General features: G+C 49.4%; 1 protein-coding gene across 2 annotated transcripts; it reads left to right on the top strand.

The window, feature by feature from the left end:
* The first annotated feature begins 746 nt into the window (after window positions 1-746).
* Window positions 747-24383, top strand: LOC129580844 (multidrug resistance-associated protein 1-like). 2 transcript variants are annotated; one of them, XM_055471551.1, is made up of 25 exons: window positions 747-917; window positions 15772-15903; window positions 15989-16126; window positions 16203-16313; window positions 16378-16439; window positions 16520-16651; window positions 16823-16945; window positions 17014-17162; window positions 17229-17483; window positions 17756-17787; window positions 17857-17988; window positions 18072-18290; window positions 18539-18820; window positions 18998-19243; window positions 19616-19659; window positions 19790-20490; window positions 20630-20871; window positions 21044-21112; window positions 21177-21376; window positions 21439-21676; window positions 21905-22051; window positions 22135-22293; window positions 22652-22818; window positions 22897-23091; window positions 24152-24383. In XM_055471551.1, the coding sequence occupies exons 1-25, from the start codon at window positions 762-764 to the stop codon at window positions 24264-24266; spliced, it is 4446 nt and encodes a 1481-aa protein (XP_055327526.1). In that variant the 5' UTR covers window positions 747-761; the 3' UTR covers window positions 24267-24383. The 2 variants fall into 2 exon arrangements, with proteins under 2 accessions (XP_055327526.1, XP_055327525.1); XM_055471550.1 differs by lacking the exon at window positions 747-917 and adding an exon at window positions 7014-9128.
* Window positions 24384-24597: the final 214 nt, after the last annotated feature.

The following is a 24597-nucleotide window of genomic DNA, read 5'->3' on the forward strand; positions in this document are numbered from 1 at the left end:
GTCGAGTCGACCTCGGAAGAAACCGCCGATGGACTTCGAGACACCAGCCCTGCAGGAATTGCAGAAGCAAATGTGATACCGGATGAACCAGCCGAACCGACCTCGGAGAAGCCTAAGGAGTCGGACAACAAGTCCGAAGAACCGGTTCAGCCATCCAATCAACCACGGAAGAATCCAAGAGGTCGGTGACTAAACCGGCAAGAAAGAAGAAGTCGGATAAGACGACTGACCAGGCGGCACCGACCAGAAGTCGAAGTAGCCGACCCGGCAGTCGCACCGACGAAGCCAAAAGGACTCACAAGAAAGGACGGTTAAATCAACCGACCCGGCGGCACCGACCACGGAAGTCGAAGTGACCGACCAGGAGGTCGGACCGCCCAAGCCGAAACGGAAGATCGGAACGGTTAAGAAACCGAAGCTAACAGCACAACAAGTGCTGGAGGAAACTGAAGTCGCTGAAGACGAAGCTCACAAGGAGATCCTCGATAGAATTTCGGAAGGACGAGCGGACTCGGAGAAACCAGTCAAAACAGCAAAATCAAAGACACCTAAACAAGCAGTCACAACAGAACAGACTCAGTTATAGGGCCATAGGCGTAACTTAGAATAAGTTATAGGTAGTCAAAAGTAACTACTAGGTATAGGCCGACCTCTGGTGTCGAAATGGAACCTCTTCAGTTGATTGGAACGTCTTCAGTTGAATGTACGGGAGTTGGTAGAATTCTAACGCGCCGTATTCCTCTCCTTAACAGCAGACAACAATGTCGGGCCGACAACGTAACGACCCACCTTCTAGCGGATCCAACAGTGGACGTAGTGGTAGCGGATCGAATCGATCGCACCCTTACCCGTCTCACCATCGCTCGACTTCGCGATCGGATAATTCGCGGTCGGCAACGAACACACCGCTGCCGCAGGTACATAACCCGCATGCTAACGATACAGCTAATGTCTTAGCAGGTTTAACGGTCGGGCCAGAACGAAGCCCTCAATATCGACCTGTACCACCGCAGCATCTGCCACCGAACACTGGATTTACTACTGGCGGACTCCTCGTCAACTATGGCGCGAACGGTAACCAACCCGTTACGGTAACTGCGGGAGACCCACGTGGTCAAACGCAACCTTACCGATGGCCGGTACCAACAACAATGGTTGGTCCGACCTATCCAGTGCCTACGTTAGTGCCTGGAATGGTGAACGTACCACCGCCGATTTTCACAACGCCTACTTTGGCGTCGAGCCAGCCGACATGGGCTGGACCTGTAACTCGATACGTGCCAGTGTCGGGAGGAATGGGAACGATAACTCCGACGTCACCAACGCGATTCGGAACGTTCAGCGCGATAGGGCCAAACAATACCCTATCACCTCCCGACTTGGAACATTCAGCATTGCGGGAGTGGTTCCACCTTTACCGCTTACGGGACCAGTCTCACCGACTCACATCGGACTCCCGGGACAACCGATTCCATGGGGGAATCCACAGGTGGCACAGTACTTGATTCAGTCGCTTAACCAGCACTTGAGTCAGTACGGAGGACAGGCCCCACATGGGACTGTACTGGCAACGACCACACAAGTCGTACCGCCGCGACCTCCCCGCCACCACCGACCGAACTTCCCATACCGACCTCTACGCAAAGTAGGTCGATACCAACGGGAGAGTTACGGAAACTCGACCAAATCGCTCGTGACCAGGCGCGTGACTTGACGCACCAGTTGTCGACAATTACACCGACAACTCCTGGTTACCTGGACAGAAGGGTGGAAATCCTGGATCGAATCTCCGGACTCCAGACCTTCATTAACGACAACACGAATATATTCGCGATTCGGAACCAACGAGCGGCCCAACCGACGTCCGCCTCCACAGCTCAACCGTCATCGACAACGACCACGCAAGTCGTTACGTCGATGCCTCCACCACAGGAACCGACCTCGTCTACCACACAGCCTGGTAGTCGGACATCCTTCGCGGAGGCCATGGAACGCAGAAAGCGGAGGGATGCTGAGCTGAAACGATCGAAGTTGGACGAACTCCGACAACAACGAGAAGACGCGTGGAACGAAACGGTTGAACTCAGACAGACGCTACATAAGCTGTCTACTGAACAACCTGACAACCATGCCGCATGGAAAGAGGTCATGGACCAACTAATTGGTTGGGACCATTATATGAGGGACATGGATGAACAAATCGAGAAAGAGGAACACCGCCCCGGAACTCGCCATTGTCCCCCGACTCAGCAGATACAACCGGTTCAGCCGAGTCCGACCTCGCCAGCTACGGTGCCCAATATGCCGAACGTGCAACCTCAACCAGCACCGAACCCACCGGCCCAACAGGAGGCGGTAGTAGATCCGATTATACAGGAACTACAGTATCTCCAGCGGGTATCAGACATAATGATGACCCGAATGGAGGCGGTCGGACAAGATCGGAGACTCGAACTGCACGAGTCAACCCGACTGGGAAGGGACTCCCAAGATATTAAGAAAACCAATGCCCAGATCCAACACGTGATCAAGAACGGCATCCCCAAGGAACAACTGCCCTTAGCGACCTTCCACCAGAAGATAGCTCACCTTCGGCAGTTAATGGACCAGTACCCCCAGTATTCCCAAAACTTAGAAGCGTCAGAAGGGCGATCCGAACAACTACGGATACCCGACCCCGTGGCCATCGCTTCCACGCTGCACGAGGCCAGACGACTTCGCCAGGTATGGACCATGGATGAACACATCATGGATTTAGGCGAGGTAATCGGCAACGCACAACGACTTGCCGACCTGGATAGAGCCATCTACTCGGCAGAACGCCTTAGCAGCCGAGGTCGACCAACAACGGACGACGAAGCTCAACGGCTCATTAACATCCTGGAGCGATTAAAAACTCTGATCCAGAACGAACCTTTAATGGCGGAACAACAAGTTCCCCAAAACCGCGATAGGAAGTATCAAGCAATGGCACTCCAAACGGAGGAGTCCAAGCAGACAGAAGCAGCTTGGAGAGCCATTCTCGAAGGCAAAGACACGCTTCGGACAATCTACGAACGCGTCTTGTTGGGCACCGAACCAAGAGCCTTAACCAAAATTGCCGACCTCCGAGCTTACATAAAGCTCGCAGAGGGCCTGGTTAAGAAAGACCCGTCAACCGCAACAGTACAGGAGAAACACCAGCTTCGGATGGCGGTCGAGTGGATTGAGAAACAAAATCTCTTTGAAAAGAACCCGCCACCGCAGATACCCCTACCGAACCGGAACTATGTGGTATCCCCGGACTTCTCCACACAGTCAGCAAGTCCAGTGACGTCGCCGAGGACGGCCCTGCACAACAAAGTACAGGAAGACCGCCAAACCCGGATATCCACCCACATTTCGGATGGATGGGACCGGCTCGACGACCTCCAACGGGCATATGTACACCTGACACCTACGGACCCAGATGCCATTAGAACGGCGCGTCAGAAGATTGACACCCTGGCTGCTTACTTAAAGCAAGCCCAGGACCTCTTCGATAAGGTCGATCCGAACGACACTGAAAGCCGACAACTCAGGTCGGTAGTTGAAAGGATCGTAGAAATCCTTGATTCAGAATCGTCGTGCACTCAGTTGCCACACCATTACCTCCTCAACGGCCAGCACCGACCACAACAGCAGTAATGACGTTGGTACGAACAACGCCGATACCGGACGTCCTGAAGCACGTGGAGACAATTGCCCACGCAGGTCGGGACTTGGCTGAAATTTACAATTACCAGCTGAATCGACCGATGTCACCAACGAAGGTGACCGACCTCGAACGAACGGATCGACACCTGCGGATCGAGCTGGATTTCGCTGAAACACTTAGCGAATGGGGCGTCCCAACATGTGGCCAACCCAGAGAACGGTTGGAGGAAGCTCTTCGGTCGATAATCGACCAAGTTAAACGGTATCAGCCGGTGCCAACACAAGCACCAGCCAGGGAGGCAACGCCACCTGCAGCGGAACCCTCTCCAGCCATATCACCGACACCTGCTGATGGACATGAATTCGCTGAAGACACCAGAGACCAACAAGAGGTCGACCTGGACGAAGTCGAAAATCAGTACCGAGAAGCTGTAGATACGCTGGAGAATCTAGCCAAACAGCTTCGCGACCTCAACTCAGCAGATAAGTCGGAAGAACGCCTGAAGGTAGCGCTGGAACAACAGCATACCATCTGCTCCAGACGAGTTGATGATTTGTGGAAAACGTTGGAGGCGAATCCACGCTTTAAAACACAAGGCGAACTTGACCGGGAGGAAATGAAGAGGTTGAAGACGGACTTCGCCCGGGCAGAACAAATAGCTGCCAACCTCCAGGCCCAGATCAACAAGATGGAAGGCCACGACCCAACAATGGCTAATGTGAAGAGAGCACTGCAGGATCAACTTAGATTCTCGCAGATACGCGTCACTAACCTCCAAAACAAAATCGACGGTCACCGTAGAATGATGACTCGGATAGCAGCAAAGCAGCAGCCGACCTCAACAGGAGGACCGGCTCAGCCGAAGCCACCAGTACAGGACTTGGCTACGTTAAGAAGCGCCCTAAGTTACGCGGAGGAAATCGTTGTCAACATGACAGTGCGACTCGCCGGCATGGATGACAAAGATCCAGCCCAAGCAGCCGACAAGAAGGCCGCTGAAGACCGACTGACGTCCTCGCAACAACGAGTCCGCGAACTAACGGCGGAAATCGCCGCGCTTCAAAGTCAGCAGTCAGCACCGACCTCGACTAGCTCGACTCAGCCGACCTCTACAGCAGGACCGGCTCCACCGACCTCAACAGTAGGAACGACTCAGCCTAAGCCAGCGGACATTAGCGACCGACCTATGTCCCCGGTTACTGAAGCTAGAATAATGTCAGCAATACCGGACCCAGGAACGATGCCAACAAGCGCACCACCCCACTTGGTTAACCTGGTGAATCAGACGATGGAACTCATCACAGAAATGAGAGCCCGTCGAATCTTTTGTGATTCCAACAGCCGGTTAGCACAAGACTTGGACCGTGATATTTTGGCTTGGGGAACCAACGTAAAGTTCCTCCGCCAACTCCACCATCCAGACGCGCCGAAGACTCCCGGCATAAGAGGCCATATAATAAGGACCTCTTCCTGGTTGGAAACGCGAGTCCGAGATTACATTGAAGAACGGGACCGTGACCAACAACGAAAGGAAACCTCTGAAGCATCGCTGCGAACTGCAGCAACGGATCGTCGAGCTCGGATCACACAAATCCAGTCGACACGTAACCCGACGGACCCTTTCGCAGTTCCACAATCCATACCGGATGACGAAATCCAGTTGACTCTGCAGACCGCGGACAGATTGATTGGTGAACTTTACCAATTACGGGACTCAACCGACCCGCAGACTCCGCAGTACTGCCAGATTGACATCAACCTAGGCCACTTGGAGAACAATACCAAGGAGGTCCGATTCATTCTCCGACCTGAGACGCAACGGACCGTCAAGAATCAGGATCGGTTACGGATTCTTAAAGTCAAAATTGACAGCTTCGCGGAAGACTTCTACAAACGCAAACAACAGGAAGCAGAACGCAAGCTGAAAACTCCCGCGAAGAAGATTAAGGCGACACTTAAGCCACCGGTCCAACCTGTCAAACCATTGGAGGTTCAACAAGATGAACCAATGGATGAAGTACCGCCACTCGGGAACGAACTCGAGGTCGGTGCATTCGAACAGGTGGATATGGATACTTCCGAAACACCAACAACACCGCAGGACGGCCAACCAAAGCCAGCTGCCCGACTCACTCGACCAACAACTCTGCTGGGACTCTCACATAAAGAGCCCATAGCAGACGACAAAGGTCCGAGGAGACGTCTATTCTCACCTCCACCAGTCCGAACAAAGGAACAACTGTTGGAAATTTTGAAAAAGACTCCAGCGGATGAAACACAACCGGGTCAGTCACAGAAACCGACCTCGGTAACAAAGTCAGTGTTTACGTCTGGAGTCCATAAGAAGTTAGTCCGACAGGCCAAGAACTATGACCTGGAACGGATTCTCAGCAGAAGCCCACCTAACAGAGGGATTGAGGCTAGGAAAGCTATCCACTGATGAGCAACAAGCACTCGGTCAGCGGATATACGCGCTAATCCAGGACAGGGACAAGGCTCTACGCCGACTGATGTTTGTGAGGTGCGGAAGACAGGCACTACGACAGCTTCCGTTGGACGCGGCCATTATTAAGCCAGCCCAACTACTCCGGCACCCTCGCATCAACCCTGCAGCCTACACGTTGGAGATGCCCCCTCAACCCGGTCAACAGGTTACCGAGAAGATTCGGTGCATCATGTCCGACAGTAGCGACGAATCTGACCACAACTACAGAAAGGGTGCTCAGATTGAAGATGACCCGACCTATGACGACGACTTAACCTGGCAAGAGACTCTGCTGATGGATGCACAAACAAGCTCCAGGTCGTCATATGGATCTCGACCGGCAGAATCAACGCCGAGAAGGAGTGGGTCTCCGGTGAAACAGATCTCACCGAACCGGGCAGCGTCTCAACCGGCAACGATGCCGAGTCAACCTCCGAAGGAACAGCCACGTAGGTTTACGCCCCGGAATACTCCAACTAAACCGAAACAGACCCCGGAGGAGATGGATACGACGTCTCCAAAGGAGGTCGGACCTGAATCACAGAATGAATCGACTTCGGAACCAGCCAAGTTGGTCATTGACGAATCTCGGACAGATGAGCCGGCAACAGCTCCGGGTAAGAGAAGCAAAAAGAAGCAGCAACCGGCTGACGATTTCTCGCGAGAATACCACGATGACCCAGCCTTGAAACACGTTCAGGACCTGACCAGGTCGGAACAGGATGCGAGTGTGGACACTGCGTTCCCAGAGGACAAAGAACTCTGGAACTCATTGAAGTCACGCCGTGCTAACCTCGTTGGAAACACCGACGCGGTCCGTAAGGAACATGAACGCCTTACACAAAGGATGGCTGAGGTCATGAAAGAATGGGAGAACGATTCCGTGCGGAGAAGGTCCGACTTGCGGCACAACAACAGGCCGCCACGACCCGACCGAAACTCTTCGCACCGGACCCGAAGTCGACCTCCACGACAACACGTCAATTGGTGGTCAAGATGAAGAACCCTCAACCAGTAAGGGAACCTTCCGTGCAGATCCAGGACGAATTACTGGATTCAAAGGTGATCAACTCGGCTAACTCGGCTAAGTTGTCACGGAGGGAAAAGAAGAAGGCTAAGAAAGAAGCCAGAAAGGAAGCTGAAAAGGAGGTGACCAAACAACCTCCGAAGGAACCGACTAAACCGAGGTCGGACCTTTCGATTAAGACGCCGAAACCTAACCCGGCCAAACGGCATAAGTCCTCCGAAGACCTTGATACCTCAGACGCTGGCCCACAGAAGCCGGACAAAAAGGGGAACGCCAAGGAGGAATTTGACTACGACGCAGCCAAACAGCGGATGCGAGAACTGATCGCCAGAGCAGGTACAGCGGTGACCAAAACAGAGGCCGAAAGACCACACGAAAGGTCTAAGCCGACGCCTAAGCCACCACTCAAGCAACCGAAACCTGCTACGTCCAAGAAAGATTCGGACGACGAATCGGAGAAACCGTCGGAACCTGACGACGAGATCTCCGACCATGGAGAAGCCGACCCATACGAAGGATTCAAAGGCGATCGTAATGAAGAATGGAGTCACGAAGAAGACACTGACGCTTCTGAATGGCCAGCCCCCGATGACGTACGTCAGCGGCTACCCGACGCTCAACCTGGCGACCGACCAGTCGGATTTCATACGGTCCGACTTCACGTCGAAATAGTCAGAAGCGTCAGGAATGCCCGAAATGAAGGCAGAGATGTGTACCAGTCATTGGTGCGCGACCTCTCGACCAACTTAAGGATCGTAGGTCGGACCTCACCCTGGCTCACACAGAAACTTATGATGGCTATAGTGGCATGGGCCTTGGACTTTGGATTAGCCGTAGCGGTCCACCGACAATGGGGACGGACCGCCGAGCTAATCGCACCGGACATCATTCAAAAGCTCAAAAGTGCCGCTGCCAGAGCACTGGACGACCCGCCGACGAGAATCGTCAGATGCATCGGATACGCAAGAAACCCCCGCGGATCCTCCTTACTACATATCGCCCGTATATACAACGTTATGTACGAGAACAGCCAAGGCAATATTGACGTCATAATGGGCCTCTTAGGACCTGTCATCGCAACGATGGTGGCAGAGTTTTCCCTCCATACGACCAACGCGGAACGCGATTTACCACTTCGGTACACAGTACCTCGGTTCATACCGGAACAGCAACGACGCGATTTCAAACTCCGGATATCCTATATCAACCTACAGTCCTCTCCCGAAGGTACTGAAACGGTCGTCGAGGAGTACAGTGAGTCGGATGAACAACCATCCGGCGAGGCGGCGGACATGTTGAACATTGCACGGGCGTCAGGTATGTCGTCACAGAAACGACTACCAACCAACCGACCTCGGGCACCGTTTGAACCGGTAACATATGTCAACACCGCCTCGGCACCAGCAAGGGCAAGTGCAACTAAGCTAGGTCGGACTACAACCGGACGTTTTGCGGTGAAAGACACGCAATCTCTTCCACCGACCTCACCTATGGAAACTTCACCGGCTCCGGAAGGTAAGACTCTACGAAAGAGTCAACCCAAACCGCTGAAATCAAGGAAGAAGTCGGTGAAGACCAAGGAGAAAACGCCCTCTGAGGAAGAAGATGAAGAAGAAGAAGATGAGGACGATGACGACACCTATCAAACACCAGAAGGGTCGGAGGATGACGATAACGACGATGACGATCAACCTCCACCAGCTTCGGCACCACAACAGCAGGGTGAACCGGAGATTTTTGACAATCAGAACGAACCACCGGCCAACGACGGCAACGAAGCTGACGAGCCGATGGATGAAGATAGTGGTGACGTCTACGTTCCTCAGAACTACCGTCAACAAGTACGGTTAACACCAGATTCCGACCCGAACCAACTCCTCCAGGAATGGAACGAGGATACCCAGGAAGTCCTACCGCTACAGATTCCTAGCCTACCGAAGGTAAACGTCAAACACCCGACGGTGGCCATTAAACGTGCTCATACTCTACCCCCACGCGTCTCGGAATACGATCCGGGATGGATGTACACTTTCGCGGCCTTGAAGGCCCTGGCGACCTGTGGACCGAAGTTTGCGACACCGAAGATCGCATTCCAGCTCCTCAGGCACCATAAGATCGGTGACATCGGTGGAGGTTGGAGGCAACTAAGCCAGAGCAACGTGTACCGGTATTGTAACCTTGGGTACAACGAAAGTAAAATCATACGGACATACACCAGCAGCAAGCGGATGTATTACGAATTCCCACCGGAGAAACGAGATCCGGCGCCGACCACTTATGAAGGTTGGGTACATGCCATCGAAGCGTGTATGGAAATGTCGTGGCACCCGGAAGGACTGACCCGCGGCGAAGTTCTACATCAGCTGGTAGCCAGGTTCGAATTTGAATGGGAAGCTAAAAAACCCCAGCTGGTCGACCCGAAGTACAAGCCCGTCAACAGAACGAAAGGAGGCGAGAAGTACATGTTGGGTGACGACTTGGACTTCGTCCTGAGCAAGGGATTCTTCCAAAAGAGATTTGGCATCAACCAGACCCGGGAAGGAGAACGATACGAAGCCCTTAAGCCATCAACACACCGACACGGACACTTACCGAAGCATCCACCGACCTCGGAGCAACAGAACGAGCCAACCGACTCTCTCCAGGTGAACCGGGTGGAATCGACTAACGGATGAGGAGACATGGAATACGTCGGAAGAGTCGTAGAATCGACCTCTTTCATGAGTACCACACAAGTACTTATGATCACCGACCTCCCCTCGGACACAACAGAATGTCCCGACCTACCTCATTAGGCACCACATAAGTGCCTTGGACCAGCTCGAGAACCGACCTGGCCCGACCGTTGTAATCATAGGACGTAACACGTATAGGCTAACGAATCCGAGAAACGGATCGTCTAATTTTTCTTTTAACAGCCGCGAACGGAGGCGTACACGGCGGACTGCCGACATTGCAGAGAGAACTCAACTCCGCAGGGCAACAGACTCCCATGCGCGGACTGCATCATTTCTTTCTCGGATGAACATACTCCACAAGTCGGGCGTCGTGACGCGATGCAAGCAGCGGCGTTGTACATAAACGTCGTCGCTGGGAACATCAGCGCATACCGACGTTTAGCCCGCAGCGAACGTCTAATTAACCAGTTACGGGCCTACGAACAGGATCACTTGTCGGAAATCCAACGCAACCGCGCTTCCGACCCTGGATGGACTAACACAGTGCCACCGACTTTGACTCATCGCCTTCTGGAATACCGTCAGCAACAAGACCTGCGGCGCCAGGAGGAGGACCGTGCGAAACTTAAGGCAGTCAACGAAAGAATTGCCACCATGAAGGTCCATCCACCACCAACGAAGCATGAACCACAAATCACTGTTCACCTACAGCAGCCCACACAAGGCCGCTCAGAGTCGGAACAGGTGCTTCATGACGTGAGAGAAGTGATAGTCGGAGACATCCACCGACCTCTTCAGTCCGCATCAATCCAAATGATGATGCGACAGGACGACGGAACCATGAAAATGGTCACCCTTTACCCCGCAACGGTGGAGCAGATGGCAACGATCCCACAGAAGGTCGTTCCAGTGGTTACACAAACCCAGCCATCCGTCCCCCAGCAGATTCCTCAACCTGGAACTCCGGCACAACCAGTTGCCGCGTCGTCGACTCAACAGCAGCGCCGACCTGCTAAACCATTAGCCGGACACGACCTCCGACATAGGCTCGGACATGACGCACGACACAGAATCGAAGAACGACGAGCCCCTGCCGGACACGGCAATAGTGAAGCAACCCGACCTTCACCTGGTAAGCGGTCAAGTCCGGAGAAGACGAGCATGGGACTGGTCGTCGACTCAACCAGTAAGTCGAAACGGAACTTTGTCCCACCTGAACAGCAACCAGAACCGGAAGCCCACATGGCGGAACCGGCAGATAAACCTGAAGAAATGGACGTTGATGTGTCAAACCAGATGGCTTTGATGCCAACAGTGCAAGTTCCAAGCCAGGACGACCCTCGTTATGACAACGCCCGACGACAGGGAGTTGAGGTCGTCATGCCACATCCGACCGAACGGACGAACTACATCATGAATACCTTGGGATATGAGGAACGACACCGACCACACATTTGGCGGATGGTAGAAAACCTGCGTCAGTTCCTCATCCGATCCGGATTCCAGACCAGATTCCAATTGAATAACTGGATGGGCGAGTTCAACATGAACGACCACCCCAACGTGGAACACCCGATCAATCGAGCAAACGCTTTGCCTTCGGTGCATGATCCGGCACTGTTGGACGTACCTTTGTCCACACCGGAGAGGACGAGTCTAAGTCAGCTCGGACCTCAGGAGTACTCACGCGATCAACTGGAAAGCGTGGCTCAATTCGTCATCACCGACGCCCACCCGGCCTTCATCATCGCAGCGGCTCGAGCGGCCCTGGACCTACTGCAGTACTTGCCGGAGGAAGAACCGGGACCAGAAGATCGAAACGCAACTATTTTACGGTATGTCTTCGCCGCAAGGTTGGGCAACTACTTTTGCCATTACACCCTGTGGGGAGCACGCCGAACCGCCCACATACCACCAGAACTGGATACAATTGTCGCACAGCTTGGCTCACCTATGCGAAGCATCATCTTGGCAGTCTGGTTACGCGACCTCCTTTACATACAGGAACGGCACGCGTCCAAGTACGCCTTTCGGAAGGACTTTAAAGATCCTGATGATGATGCCGCCGAATTCGTGAAATGGTACCGTGAAGAAAAAGCGTTACCTAGCGGATTCACTTCCCGACCTTACGGAGAAGGGATGTCGGACGACTTGGCACCCGGCGCGGTACCTAACGCACACAAACTCCGTAGAAAGGTCCAGAAAGCCAAGAAGGCGCAAGCGGAACACCCCGGTCAGGAAGACACCCCACAACAGAGTGGGCAGCCACCAGCAACATGCAAACCAGATGTCTTCCGGCGCCTTGGTAAACCACCGAAACCTGACGATGAAGAAGATGAGGATTACTTCGGTGGGGACCCGCCGATCTCAGTCCCCTTGGGATAACAGGTTCCCACATGCGAACCTGTGTCCCCGACTTCAACAGTAAAGGAAGGGACACCGAGCTGAGAAACAGCAAAGTCGAGAACCGACCTAGCGGAGAACCTGCCCGGCTGAGAAACAGCCACGTCGAGAAACGACATGGAAAACATGGAACGGATACTTTTCTTTTATGGACCCTAAAGCAGACGTGAACCACGAATACGCCAGAAGCGCCAACCACATAAGTTGGCCGGATTCTTTGGTCGGACCCGGAAACGTGTGGTCAGACCTGGGTATTTCGGTTCTTTCACCGTACCGTTACGTCCTCCAAGGAATCCCCTGGAAAGAACTGGGCAACCGACCTCAGTTCCCCAGCATGGCATTAGCAGATCGCGAACGAGATCAGAACCACATCTGCTACACCGGAGCCAACAGACGCCCCGGCTTGCTAACATAGCATATCGTGAACCACGTTCTGCTACCGAAGGAGATTACTCCGGCTAACCGACTCCGGAGAACAGACCGAGAGGATTACGCTAACATGGTGTCGAAAACGTTGTCACGTTCTCGACACCATGTTCGCCTGGCACCCGTGGCCGACTTTGGGACCGGGTAACCGCCCAGTAACTTTCATCACCGCAGACAGTGGTATCCTCATCGGCCCGCAATGTCACATGGTTCGGAATTGACCACAGAAGTTAAAACCGACCTGTTACGACATGACGCACTGAATTAACCGAAGGCAGGAACGAAGAACCGGACTCCCGCCCAGAGACTTAACTTCGCAGACCGCGACTTCAACCGTGCCCCGTTACCTCAGTCAACCACAGAAGTTGACCATTTCCGAGGTAGCTAAAGGAAGTCACGCAGACCGTGTCACAGAACCACGATCCACTACCTTTGTTGACCACGGAAGTCAGCCAATTTTAAGGTAGAACTTGGACCTTCTCTAATCACGACTCGGATAACTTAGCCGACCACAGAAGTCGGTGAAGTTTCAACCTTACATCCGAAGATTACCTGGTTAAAAGGGACCACAGAAGTCCTTCGACGCCATAAGTAATCAGGAATGCATGCTGAATGGCCAACAGACGCCATAGAACCGCCGAACTTGACGGAACTCGGACCCGTCCAGAGGCAAAAACGCGAGCCCGAACCGGGGCATGTTAGAGGCACCAACCGGAATTTACTCCGAAAACGACTTCGAGGAGCTCGGATGAGTGCCCAGAGGCTTGAAACCGACCTCTTGACGGACGGAACCGACCTGGATGAGGAATCACCGACCTCAAGTTGGATAACATTATGTCCAACCTCAGGTCGGATAAAGTGGAATAACCGACAACAGGTCGGTTATAAGGACGATTCCACCGAAACGGACTTGTATGGCTCCACTTTGAGCCTGCATACCGTAACTCACTTCGGTTGAACACGGAATCATGGAATCACCGACCTCGGGTCGGATAACGTTGTAACCGACCTCGGGTCGGACATGAGAAGTAACCGACAACAGGTCGGTGGATGGAAACGCCATCGTAAGGATTCACGGAAAATGACTTCCGGATGTAAGAATTCGGCCTCAATCGACCTGGGACTTGGAGTAACCGACCTCCAGTCGGATAACATTATTACCGACCTCAGGTCGGAGAACCGGTCCAACCGACCACAGAAGTCGGTTAGGAACGCCGGATCGCTTGATTCGCTTGGAACACCAGCGGATCAGCCGAGATACGACCTTTGAACGGACCAGTCACGTGGTAACCGACCTCGGGTCGTATAACATTACCACCGACCACGGGTTGGATAACACCATACCCGACCTCAGGTCGGACATCAGTAGTCACCGATAACAGGTCGGTGAAAGACGACTAAAACTGAAGACCGGAACTGGAAACGACCTCGGAATGGACGAATTCGACCTAACGGGACTTGTTTGGCCCCACATGGGCCTAAATAACACGAGTTACCGAGGTCGACCATGGAGGTGCGTTATTACCGACCTCAGGTCGGACAACATTACAACCGACCTCAGGTCGGATATCCATCCTCAACCGACAGAAGGTCGGATAAACCACCGTTGGATGGAGGAACAAGAAATTCCGACCGGACCTTCGAGCCAGTTCGTATCGGAAGTCACACCCAGGCTCGTGGTAGCAGATTTAACGGTTTTAACCGACCACATTCCATCGGCATTACCACTTGGCGACCACAGAAGTCGCACGACACAAGTACGGTTTTGTCCGACCTGACTTTCTGGAATTCGGGACTTAGCCGAACTCCCTTGCCGCCGGCTAACTTACCGGTAGGCTGACCTTGGTCCGATGACCTTGGTCCACCCCCTTAATTAGAGAGGATGCTTCGGCATTCGCAACAGCGACAGTGCCTCTCACTCCGGAACGGATGAATACGAGTCGGACGTAAGTGTCAGCCGTGCTTACCCGACCTCGGACGAATTTACCGGTTACGTTGGGTAACCCGGGAACCGACGCCCCGGACCTGATACGCCGGATTGCATTTAGACAGGAGACCCCGTGGAAACTCAAGACCCGTGGACGTCATCCTAGTCGGAATAAGCCCCCGGACAGATCTCTTTTTAGTATTTTTATACATTTTCTAACAAACGGAATTGTATTTTACTTAGAATCTCTAACCAGATCTGTTTTGCATTTACTTTTTGCTCACTGGAATTGTGATTAAACTTTATTACTTTTTTACTTCGCGCTGTTTAACCGTCATTACTTTTCTTTCACTTTCTCCGCGAGCCAACAGAAGCAAGATGCCAGGCTAACAGAAGCAATACCGGTCCAACAACGAACCCCGAGCGGCTTCCAGATTTGCGGCCGTGAGTTGCTTGCCTCTCATGGATCTGGAAGTGAAGGATGGGACGGTCAACAGACACCGGACTCCCGCCGGAAGAGGACGCGTACCGGCGACCCCACATGGGTCGACCGGAGAGGTGCGACGCTGGTGCGGTACTGAGTCTGAGCATCCTCGCAGGAGCTCGGATTCCCGCCCAGAGGCATGTTAGAGGCACGACAGCCTGCGTGATAGATACGCCACTTTGCGTATGCGTATCACTGCACACATGCTGATTCGCCCTCTCTTGTACGTACGTGAGTGGCTGCACTGCACTCTCCGCCTATGCGGATACACCGCGGGCGCACTCACTGAGCATACTTGCTCTCTCGCTCCTCTCTCTCGCTGTATGACTCAGCGTATATTCGCTCGCGTTGGATACGAGTCCAGTCTGCGCACTCACATTCCGTGTGTCTGGACAGCGTGACGCCGTTGCCGCCAGCACATTTCTTTCTCGACATTTCATTACGCTCTGGAACTAGCTCGCAGCAACTTGACTGCTCACTTTCCTGCCAGACATTGGCCTTTGTTGTGTTTTTCCCCGCATTCACGCGGCATTTGCTCCACTTTATTTGTACAATAAAGTCACCTGTGAGCTCTCTGTGCTTGCCTGTCACAGTTTAAACGTAACAACACGAAAAAAACTGATGTGAACACAAAATGGAACAAAATGTTTTTTGACGTGTCCTAGGTATTGCTGGTATTTCTGCTTTTGCTATCAGTGGCCGAACTGATATACAACTTGGCTTACTGGTCACCGCACAGCAATTCAAACATACCGGAAGTGGATCTGATTGCCCCTGCCGTGCGGGCTATAGCCATGGTGAGAAATCTTATCAGAACATTTTCAGTGGAACGGCAAATATGGCACGGAATCATTATCTACAGGCATGTTTTGTCTCCGATAGCTTGTAGCCGGCGCTTATACGGCATGGGATCATAAGTACGCTCGATCCTCTTCGGGGATTCTCAGTCTGTTCTGGCTGCTGATGATGTTTTGCGAGGCGATTAATTTTTGGAATACTATAGAAGTTGTACAAAAAGCGGTATGAAAAATATTTTTAACCGAAAGATGATTTCGTATTTGCCGCTAAAATTGCGATTGATTTAATTATAATGCAGACTGAACATCCTTTTATTTCTTTTCTCCGTCTTGGATGGCTGCCGTTGATCTTCATGCAGTTTATTCTGACAACGTTTTTTGGAGGAAGCATCTCTCACCACAGCGGAATGGTTAGTCAGCTGGGTTACAGCAAGAAACATTATTATGACCTTATGACAACTTGTTGACTCCTAGAATCCAAACCCCGAGGAAAGTGCATCATTTTTCAGTCAGCTGACTTTTTGGTGGTTCAACCGGTATGCCTGAGAGGCTTACAACTAGTGTATACTAAAGATAACCAGGAACATGATGACCTTTTGTTGATGCTGTTGGTCAGAATGGGAATACTGGGCTGGCGTCGACCTTTACTGCAAAAAGACATGTACGACATGCAGTCAGAAGATTCGGCACACGTTGGGGTCACTGAGCTACAGAAAAACTGGGAAGAAGAAGTAATCACAGCAAAAAGGTACCGGTCGGTTGACAGTCGATTGTCTGAATAAGTGTCGGAGAAAATGCACCAACAAGCATGTGAATTTCGGTACCCTCAATGCACCAGCGTATTGTGGCCGGTGCTTTCATTCATGTGCTGTACTTTTATATGTTTCCTTCATAATCATAACTTTGAGCTATATTTCAGAAACCAAAAGGATCCTTCATTTTTTCAAGCCATGTTTCGCACCTTTTGGAAACCGCTGTCAGCCACACTGGCTATGCGGGTTCTGAACGATGTTTTGATTTTTGTATCACCCGTCATTTTGCAGTAAGTACCAACGTTTTGGCGCACAACGTAGCGTAATAGTCCGTTGTTGCTGAATAAATGTTCAACAGATTGTTAATAAACTTTGTGGAGTCAAAAACTGAACATGCATGGAAAGGTTACTTCTACACTGTCGCCATGCTCCTCACGCAAGTTTGTCAAACGATCCTACTCAACTTCTATTTGAAATACTGCTTCCGGTTTGGTTTACATATGAAATGTACGTGTATCAGCACCTGCTTCACGTAAGTGCATAGTGTGTGACCTTTGCATTGGCTGTTTACAGCGGCGGTCATTGCTGCCGTGTACCGTAAAGCCCTGAGGATTACAAGCGCTGTCAAACAAGCCAGCAGCGTTGGAGAGATTGTCAATTTGATGTCTATTGATGCACAGCGTTTTGTGGATTTTATGGGATTCATCCATGTACTGTGGTCTGGTCCAGTGCAAATTACTTTAGCGGTACTTTTCCTGCAAAGATTGTTCGGGACATATCCGGCGCTGGCTGGACTTGCCGCTATCCTTATTACATTGCCATTAAACGGTAAAGTTGTGCGATTTCAGTGCTGTTTCACAATAAAAACTTAAAATGGAACTATGTACAATTACAGTACAAGTAGTACTATTTTTACAATTCGTTTGCGTTCACGAATCTATAACTGGCTTGTTTCCGTTCACTATGTCCTTTTTTATTCTTAATTTTAAATGTTGGTTTTTTGTTTTTGTTTTATTACTGTAGGTAAATTTAATCTTATATTGTCGTTTTTAATTCTAGTGCATTTCTAAGTGCAATAAATTAATTTGATTTTTTTTCAGCGTACACTTTTAGCCGAGTTGGATTATTGCAGGTATGTCGTATAAACTTATGGTTATTAATGCAATGATTTTTCCCAATTATGCCATTGATTCCCTTACAGTCGACACAAATGAAAGAGAAAGATGGTCGCATTAAGCTCATGAATGAAATTCTCAACGGTATCAAGGTCCTAAAACTTTACGCATGGGAAGTGCCGTTCCAGGATGAAATCTTGAAGATCCGCGATCGTGAGGTATATTACTTTTGTAATTTTGTTCACCATATTATATGTGCGTTTCGTGTAAATCACCTTGCGAATGGAAAATATATGTTTAGTTGCGAATATTGCGCAAGGCGGCCAATTATGGCGTGGTGTCATATGTGGCATGGATTATGTCACCGTACGCTGTGGCACTGGCGACCTTCGCCACGTACGTCCTCTTGGATCCCAAAAACCAGTTAACCGGCGCCAACGTCTTTGTGGCACTGTCCATTACGAACATCCTGCGTGTGCCGCTGTCCTTGCTGTCACCGGCTGTACTGTTAGCCATTCAGGTAGGTTTAAATCAAATAAACATAATTTACGTACACACATACATATGGACGTCATAATATTTATATAGATATTGACATCATATTGTATACTGTATCTTTTCGTGGTGCAGTATATTCAGGCAGCATTACTCGTAAAATTAAGATTCTAGTGTAATTGGGGATGTTTACAAATTTCAACATAACATCCGGACAGAGTAAATGTTTAGCGTTTTTTATGATTTTTCGTGACAGTTTCGTTGTTTGTTTAGGTCGGTGTTGCTATAAAACGCATCAGCAAATTTCTGAAAAATGAGGAGTTGAATCCGAACAACGTGCAGCCGTTACCGCTTGAGTCGCCGAACGGCGTGACCATTGCCAATGGCACATTCACCTGGAATGACACTGATGCCGTGTGCTTGAAGGATATTAATATCAACGTACCCAATGGGAAGCTGGTGGCCATCGTCGGCCAGGTTGGATCGGGCAAATCATCCGTCTGCTCCGCTATGCTGGGATTAATGGAGAAAATCTCCGGCACTGTTGGTCTCAAGGTGGCAAAATACTTGTGCAAATTACTGCAATATTGCGTCTGAGTTGCTGCAATAAAGCTTTTTTCGCTAGTCTAATTATCTGTTGCTGCAAGCCTGTGTACTTTGTTTTCCAGTAAATGATAATAATACGTGCACAATTTCGCAGTCGTACAAAACGTTTTCAAATGACAATTATAGGGAGAGATTGCCTACGTTCCGCAGCAAGCATGGATTCAGAATTTGACAGTAAAGGAAAACATTCTGTTTGGCAAGGAAATGCGGCGAGAGTACTACGATAAGGTCATCAAGGCGTGCGCCTTGACGACAGATCTGGAGTCGTTACCGGCTGGAGACGAGACAGAAATCGGTGAACGTGGGACCAACATGAGTGGTGGTCAGCGGCAGCGGATCAGTTTAGCCCGTGCCACTTATACCGATGCAGAGGTAAATAATTTCTGTACTGTTCTATGGCACAAAATGTCTGGGGAAAAATGTTCTGGTTTCTTTGGACTTTTCTTTGCACGTTTTCTTCTGCTGGACGTGCTAACTACGCTACTGTATATGTACTGTACTATTCTAACAAAAGTTACAGTAAGCACGATTTTAATGCGCTGCACGTGAACACCAGTATTCAAGACTTTCAAGTAACGCATTCACAGGCCACAGCCATTAAAAAATTGAAAAAACGTTTGAAATTCAATTTTTTGCTAATTTATAATTGATTTTTGCACAAAATGATCTGGTACTCGGTACATGTATTATGTATAGTAGAACTGAGTACAATATATAAACTAATCGAATGAGACACGATTGCAGGTGTATATTTTCGATGATCCTCTAAGCGCCGTAGATGCCCATGTGTAAGTCAGTCAGATGCCGCTGAGCTGGTAATAAGTTGTTACAATTTTGCGCTGCCAGATAGTGCTGAGTTTTCTTGGCGAGTCTATCTGCAGTTTGCCAGCGTCCTTACAGGTTGTCTTATACCTTCAGGGGCAAACATATCTTTGAGCAAGTGATTGGTCCGCGAGGACTACTTAAAGGAAAGACCCGCGTCCTGGTGACCCATGGCATCGGCTTCCTTCCGCAAGTCGATCAGATCATCGTCCTCAACAACGGGACCGTTTCGGAAACTGGCACCTACAAAGAGCTGCTGCACAACAACGGCGCTTTTGCTGAATTCCTCCGCACCTACGTGACAGAGGCCATGAACGACGAGGAAACCGCCGACCCGGAGGTGTTAGCGGTCACCGAACAGATCTTGGAGGAAATCGCCGATGAAGCTGGCTCCATGGCGCTGCGCAAAGTGTCGCGTAGTTCTCTGAAAAAAGTCCGTGATGTCTTCCGTCGCGCTTCGATGTTGTCGGAGAAACGCGATAAAAAGCAGTCGCTAAAGGAGGCGGCGGAGAAGGAGACGGCAGAGAAAGGGAAGTTAGTAGAAGAGGAGAAAGCGGAGGTCGGCATCGTCAAGTGGAGCGTGTATCTCATGTTCTTCAAGCAGATGTCGTACGCGGCGGGTGCCGCACTGGTCATTCTGTACGGGATTTACAGTGGGTTGGGCATTGCCGGTAATTTCTGGCTAACGGACTGGGCCAAGGATTCCGAGAAGAACTGGACGGAAATTGGGTTGGATCAAATTACGCCACAGCGGGATTTTCGCCTGGGAGTCTACGGAGGATACGGTTTAGCGCAAAGTAAAATTTCTGAGTACTGATCACTAGCTACGAGTGGCTGAAATTGTTAACGTTTCACGGCATTGAATTTAAGCTTAACCCTAGTTTTATTTTTGAGGCACTTTTTGACTGAGTTATTCTGAACGGTTTTCGTGTTTAGTTTTGTTCGGACTGATGTTCGCCCTGGTACTTGCCAGTGCCAGAATTCGTGCCGGACGCAAGCTTCATGAACATCTGCTGGCGCGAATTCTCCGAGCGCCAATGTCGTTTTTTGACACCACTCCCATTGGTCGAATTGTCAATCGTTTTAGCCGCGACATCGACACCGTGGATATTCTCATTCCCGGAAATCTAGACTTTTTTCTCTATTGCATATTTGGAGTCGTATCTACCGTTGTTGTGGTAAGAGCAATACGAGCCGAATTTTGCTAGAATTCAAAAATGTGAATTTAGTGTGAAAATTAAGTAACCTTACGGTCATACTGTAGGTACATATGGTTGTTAGTATTAAGCAAAGTAATACGCTACGTAGGACTTCGATATATTTACCATTAGTGCTGTTTTTGGGTTTCAGGTGCTGGTCAATAATTATTACTTCATCGCTCTTGTTGTGCCATTGGGAATTTTCTATTTTTTCATGCAGGTTTGTTATTAACCGGAGTTTTGCACTGAAAAGTTGGCTTAGAAAATACTGCACATTTTTGCAGCGGTTCTTCATATCCACCAGCCGTCAACTGAAACGTCTGGAGTCCGTGACCCGCTCGCCTATCTTCTCTCATTTTCAAGAATCCATCGCCGGCACCGGTGTCATCATTGCCACTAAGCAGACAGACCGTTTCATCCTGCATAACGAGCGTTTAATTGACATCAACAACTCCTCGTTCTACCTGAACATAGTGGCTGCACGGTAAAATGGGTCTTCTATTGCGCATGTGCCAAGCCTTCCTTTACAGCATGTTGGGTGGGTAGATGGATCTCGGTTCGACTGGAGTGCCTGGGCATCTTGATCACCTTCGCAGTGGCCCTGTTTTCCGTGATCAGCCGCAACGCCAACTGGAATATCGATCCCGATCAAACCGGCTTATCCATCAGCTACTCGTTATCGGTCAACGTGTTGCTCAATTGGTTACTGTGGGTGTCCAGTGAAATGGAAAGCAATATCGTATCCGTGGAAAGAATTAAGGAATATACCGAAGTTCCTCAGGAAGTACGCAATACTCCATTTCGAACACTTTTTTATATTTACATCGCTTTCTAAGCTGTACTTTGATTTTTGAGCCCTGAAACTTTAGAGCAGTGAACAGTCGACCGAACTGAGTTAATTGATCAAATTTAAGTTGCAGTTTAACTGTATGCATCGTGTCTGCTGAGTAGTATTTCGTAAAAAAAAAAATTTCGTGTCTGTGTCTGCTGAGTAGTATTTCGCTCCTGCTAGGCGCAATGGATCAACACGGGTGTCCGTCCTTCACCCGGATGGCCACAGGCCGGGCATGTGGAATTTAAAAACTACCAGACACGCTACCGCCCTGGATTGGATTTAGTGCTGAAGGGTATTGATGCACAAATTAAAAGTGGCGAAAAGGTCAGTCGTCAGATAAAAATAAACAACAGCACATTTGCGATGAGCCTTTTGAGTAATCAAAGGCTCATCGAATTGTGTTCCAGATTGGCATCGTTGGACGTACTGGGGCGGGGAAGAGCTCGATGACCTTAGCGCTGTTTCGCATCATCGAAGCAGCCGGAGGAGCGATTAACATTGACGATGTCAACATTGCGGATCTTGGACTGCATGATGTACGGTCGAGGATCACGATTTTGCCACAGGTAAGCGCTGGTTCTGGTGTATAAAATTAATTCTTTTAATGGATTTTGGTATTGTTTTTTTTTTAAATAACGTTACGTCCCGTCGTAACATAATTCGGCATGACAGTGTTCTGCAGACAAGAAAAGGCGTTTCGAAAAAGTTTCAAATAAAGAAAGTTTTTTTCCTAAAACCATTATTTTGAGAGAATTACTGGCAGTGACATTTTACCGCTGATGTTTTTAAGTCATAGCAAATAAAATAGTGATATAACTTGTACAAGTGCAAATAATAAAATTAATTTGATTTACTTGTACTTACGCATTAATTTGATTTACTTGTACTTACGCATTAACTACGAACTCCATCGTGTAATGTCAGGAGCCGGTGCTGTTCACTGGTACTTTGCGGATGAATCTGGATCCTTACAAAAAACACACTGACGAAGAAATCTGGAGTGCATTGGAACATTCCCATCTGAAACGGTTTGTGTCCACTTTGCCGGAAGGATTACAGCACAACGTTGTGGACGGTGGAGAAAATTACAGGTAGAAATCCTTCTGCATCCGCACTTATAGCACGTGCCACGTTGATTGCAACTCACCGCCAGTGTTTGTGCGAAACAGTGTTGGACAACGACAGCTAATTTGTTTGGCGCGAGCGCTGTTGAGAAAAACCAAGATTCTGGTGTTGGACGAAGCAACAGCCGCTATTGATCTGCAGACTGATGATCTTATCCAGCAGACAATTCGGGATAAATTTGCCGACTGCACTATCCTCACCATTGCACACCGCATCAACACAATTATGGACAGCGACAGGTAAGTCCTTCCTTAAAAAACCGTGACGTGATCGCGGTTGCGGCGGGATACAGTTAGTACACTGCACTGTATGCTCCTGATAGCTCACGCGCTGAAAACAGTATATCTATTCAATTAAGGTTATATTTTTAAAGTTACGCGCATTTTATACAAGTTAAAGTTACCATACAATCTGATAAGGACTTTGGCCCGGTACATAGCACCAAATTCGTGTACATCCACGGGAACTTTCGCTTTCGCGCACTCCCAGACGCTTTTTTGCATTGATTTATGTTGTTTTGTAACCAGAGGATTTGTTCACATAGGCGAGAAAAATCTGGTATGTTTTTGATCCAATGTTGTGGCATGTTTTTCAAATTTTAAAATGAATCTCAAACATTTTAAAATTCGAAAAAAATCGTGGAAGTCTGGATCGGTGTAAGAACGATCTTCATGGTTATAAGCATTTACATGCAAAATTTGAAGATCGGTCCATAATGAGACTTTTGGTACACCTGAATGCATTTAAACTTTTTGGAATTCTGTTACCCTGATAACTCCGCAATAGAAAGTTGCGTGCGAAAGCGGATTGTACCTACGTGAACAAATCCTCTGGCTACAAAATAACATAGAGCAATGCAGAAAAGTGTATGGGAGTGCGCTACAGCGAAAGTTCCTGTGGATGTTCCTATGTACCGGGCCAAATCCTTAAAGCAGCAGGACCGCTTCCAAGTAAGTCGCTTATTTTACAGCCAAAATGCGTATTTTACGCTACTTACTCTAGTTAGTTTTTTTAGGGCACTTTTATAACTCCTGTTAGTACTGTAGTACATATTTCATTACGCCTGTTTAGAGATTTTTAATTGTTGTATCCACGTTCTTGTTGTCTGCTGCATGCAGATTATGCAATGTGTAGTTAATTATAATTTGTTTGCCAATTTTTCTCCTGAATTACGGGTGGTACAGTGCAGTCCAATGCGTATGCCGGAGATGAATTCGTCAATTTTCGATAATCAGAGGCTCAGAGCACTGAGCTGCTTAGTGGGTGAATGCTAATGACGATCCGGAATGTCTTTTGCAGAATTATGGTCCTCAATGCCGGATTCGTACAAGAGTTTGCCTCGCCCGCTGACCTTCTACAAGACCACAATGGCTTATTTTACAGTTTAGCGAAAACTGCTAATCTTGTCGACTAAAAAGTTATGTGAATTCAGAAAATATTTAAGAAATTTGTAAGTAACAGCAGAAAATGCAACTGCTTCCGGAAAACGAAAAGAAAGAAAAAAAACGCTGCAAAACCAGCGGTGCAGAAATTGCTGATTTACTTACGTACAAACATCCCAAATCAATATTAGTATTTTAGTCATTAACTTTGAAACGAACCTAATTTTAGTAAATCAAAATTTGGCATGCACTGTTATGATCTCCTGATTGCCGCAAAAAAAACAACTTCAACTTAGGAATTAGGAAACACTTCGGTTCGGTTCGGTTTTGGAGCTTAGCGCACTTCTTTTGGTGCAATCCACT

The sequence above is a fragment of the Paramacrobiotus metropolitanus genome, unplaced genomic scaffold (assembly GCF_019649055.1).
Source record: "Paramacrobiotus metropolitanus isolate TYO unplaced genomic scaffold, Prichtersi_v1.0 Parri_scaffold0000005, whole genome shotgun sequence".
NCBI classification, from domain to species: Eukaryota; Metazoa; Tardigrada; class Eutardigrada; order Parachela; family Macrobiotidae; genus Paramacrobiotus; species Paramacrobiotus metropolitanus.

Coding starts and splice junctions, on each gene's coding strand:
- LOC129580844 (XM_055471550.1), top strand. CDS start 7,029: ATGGGAGAACGATTCCGTGCGGAGAAGGTCCGACTTGCGGCACAACAA. Junction 16,652..16,822: donor GAAGTAATCACAGCAAAAAG/GTACCGGTCGGT, acceptor GCTATATTTCAG/AAACCAAAAGGATCCTTCAT. Junction 17,989..18,071: donor TGAAGATCCGCGATCGTGAG/GTATATTACTTT, acceptor ATATATGTTTAG/TTGCGAATATTGCGCAAGGC.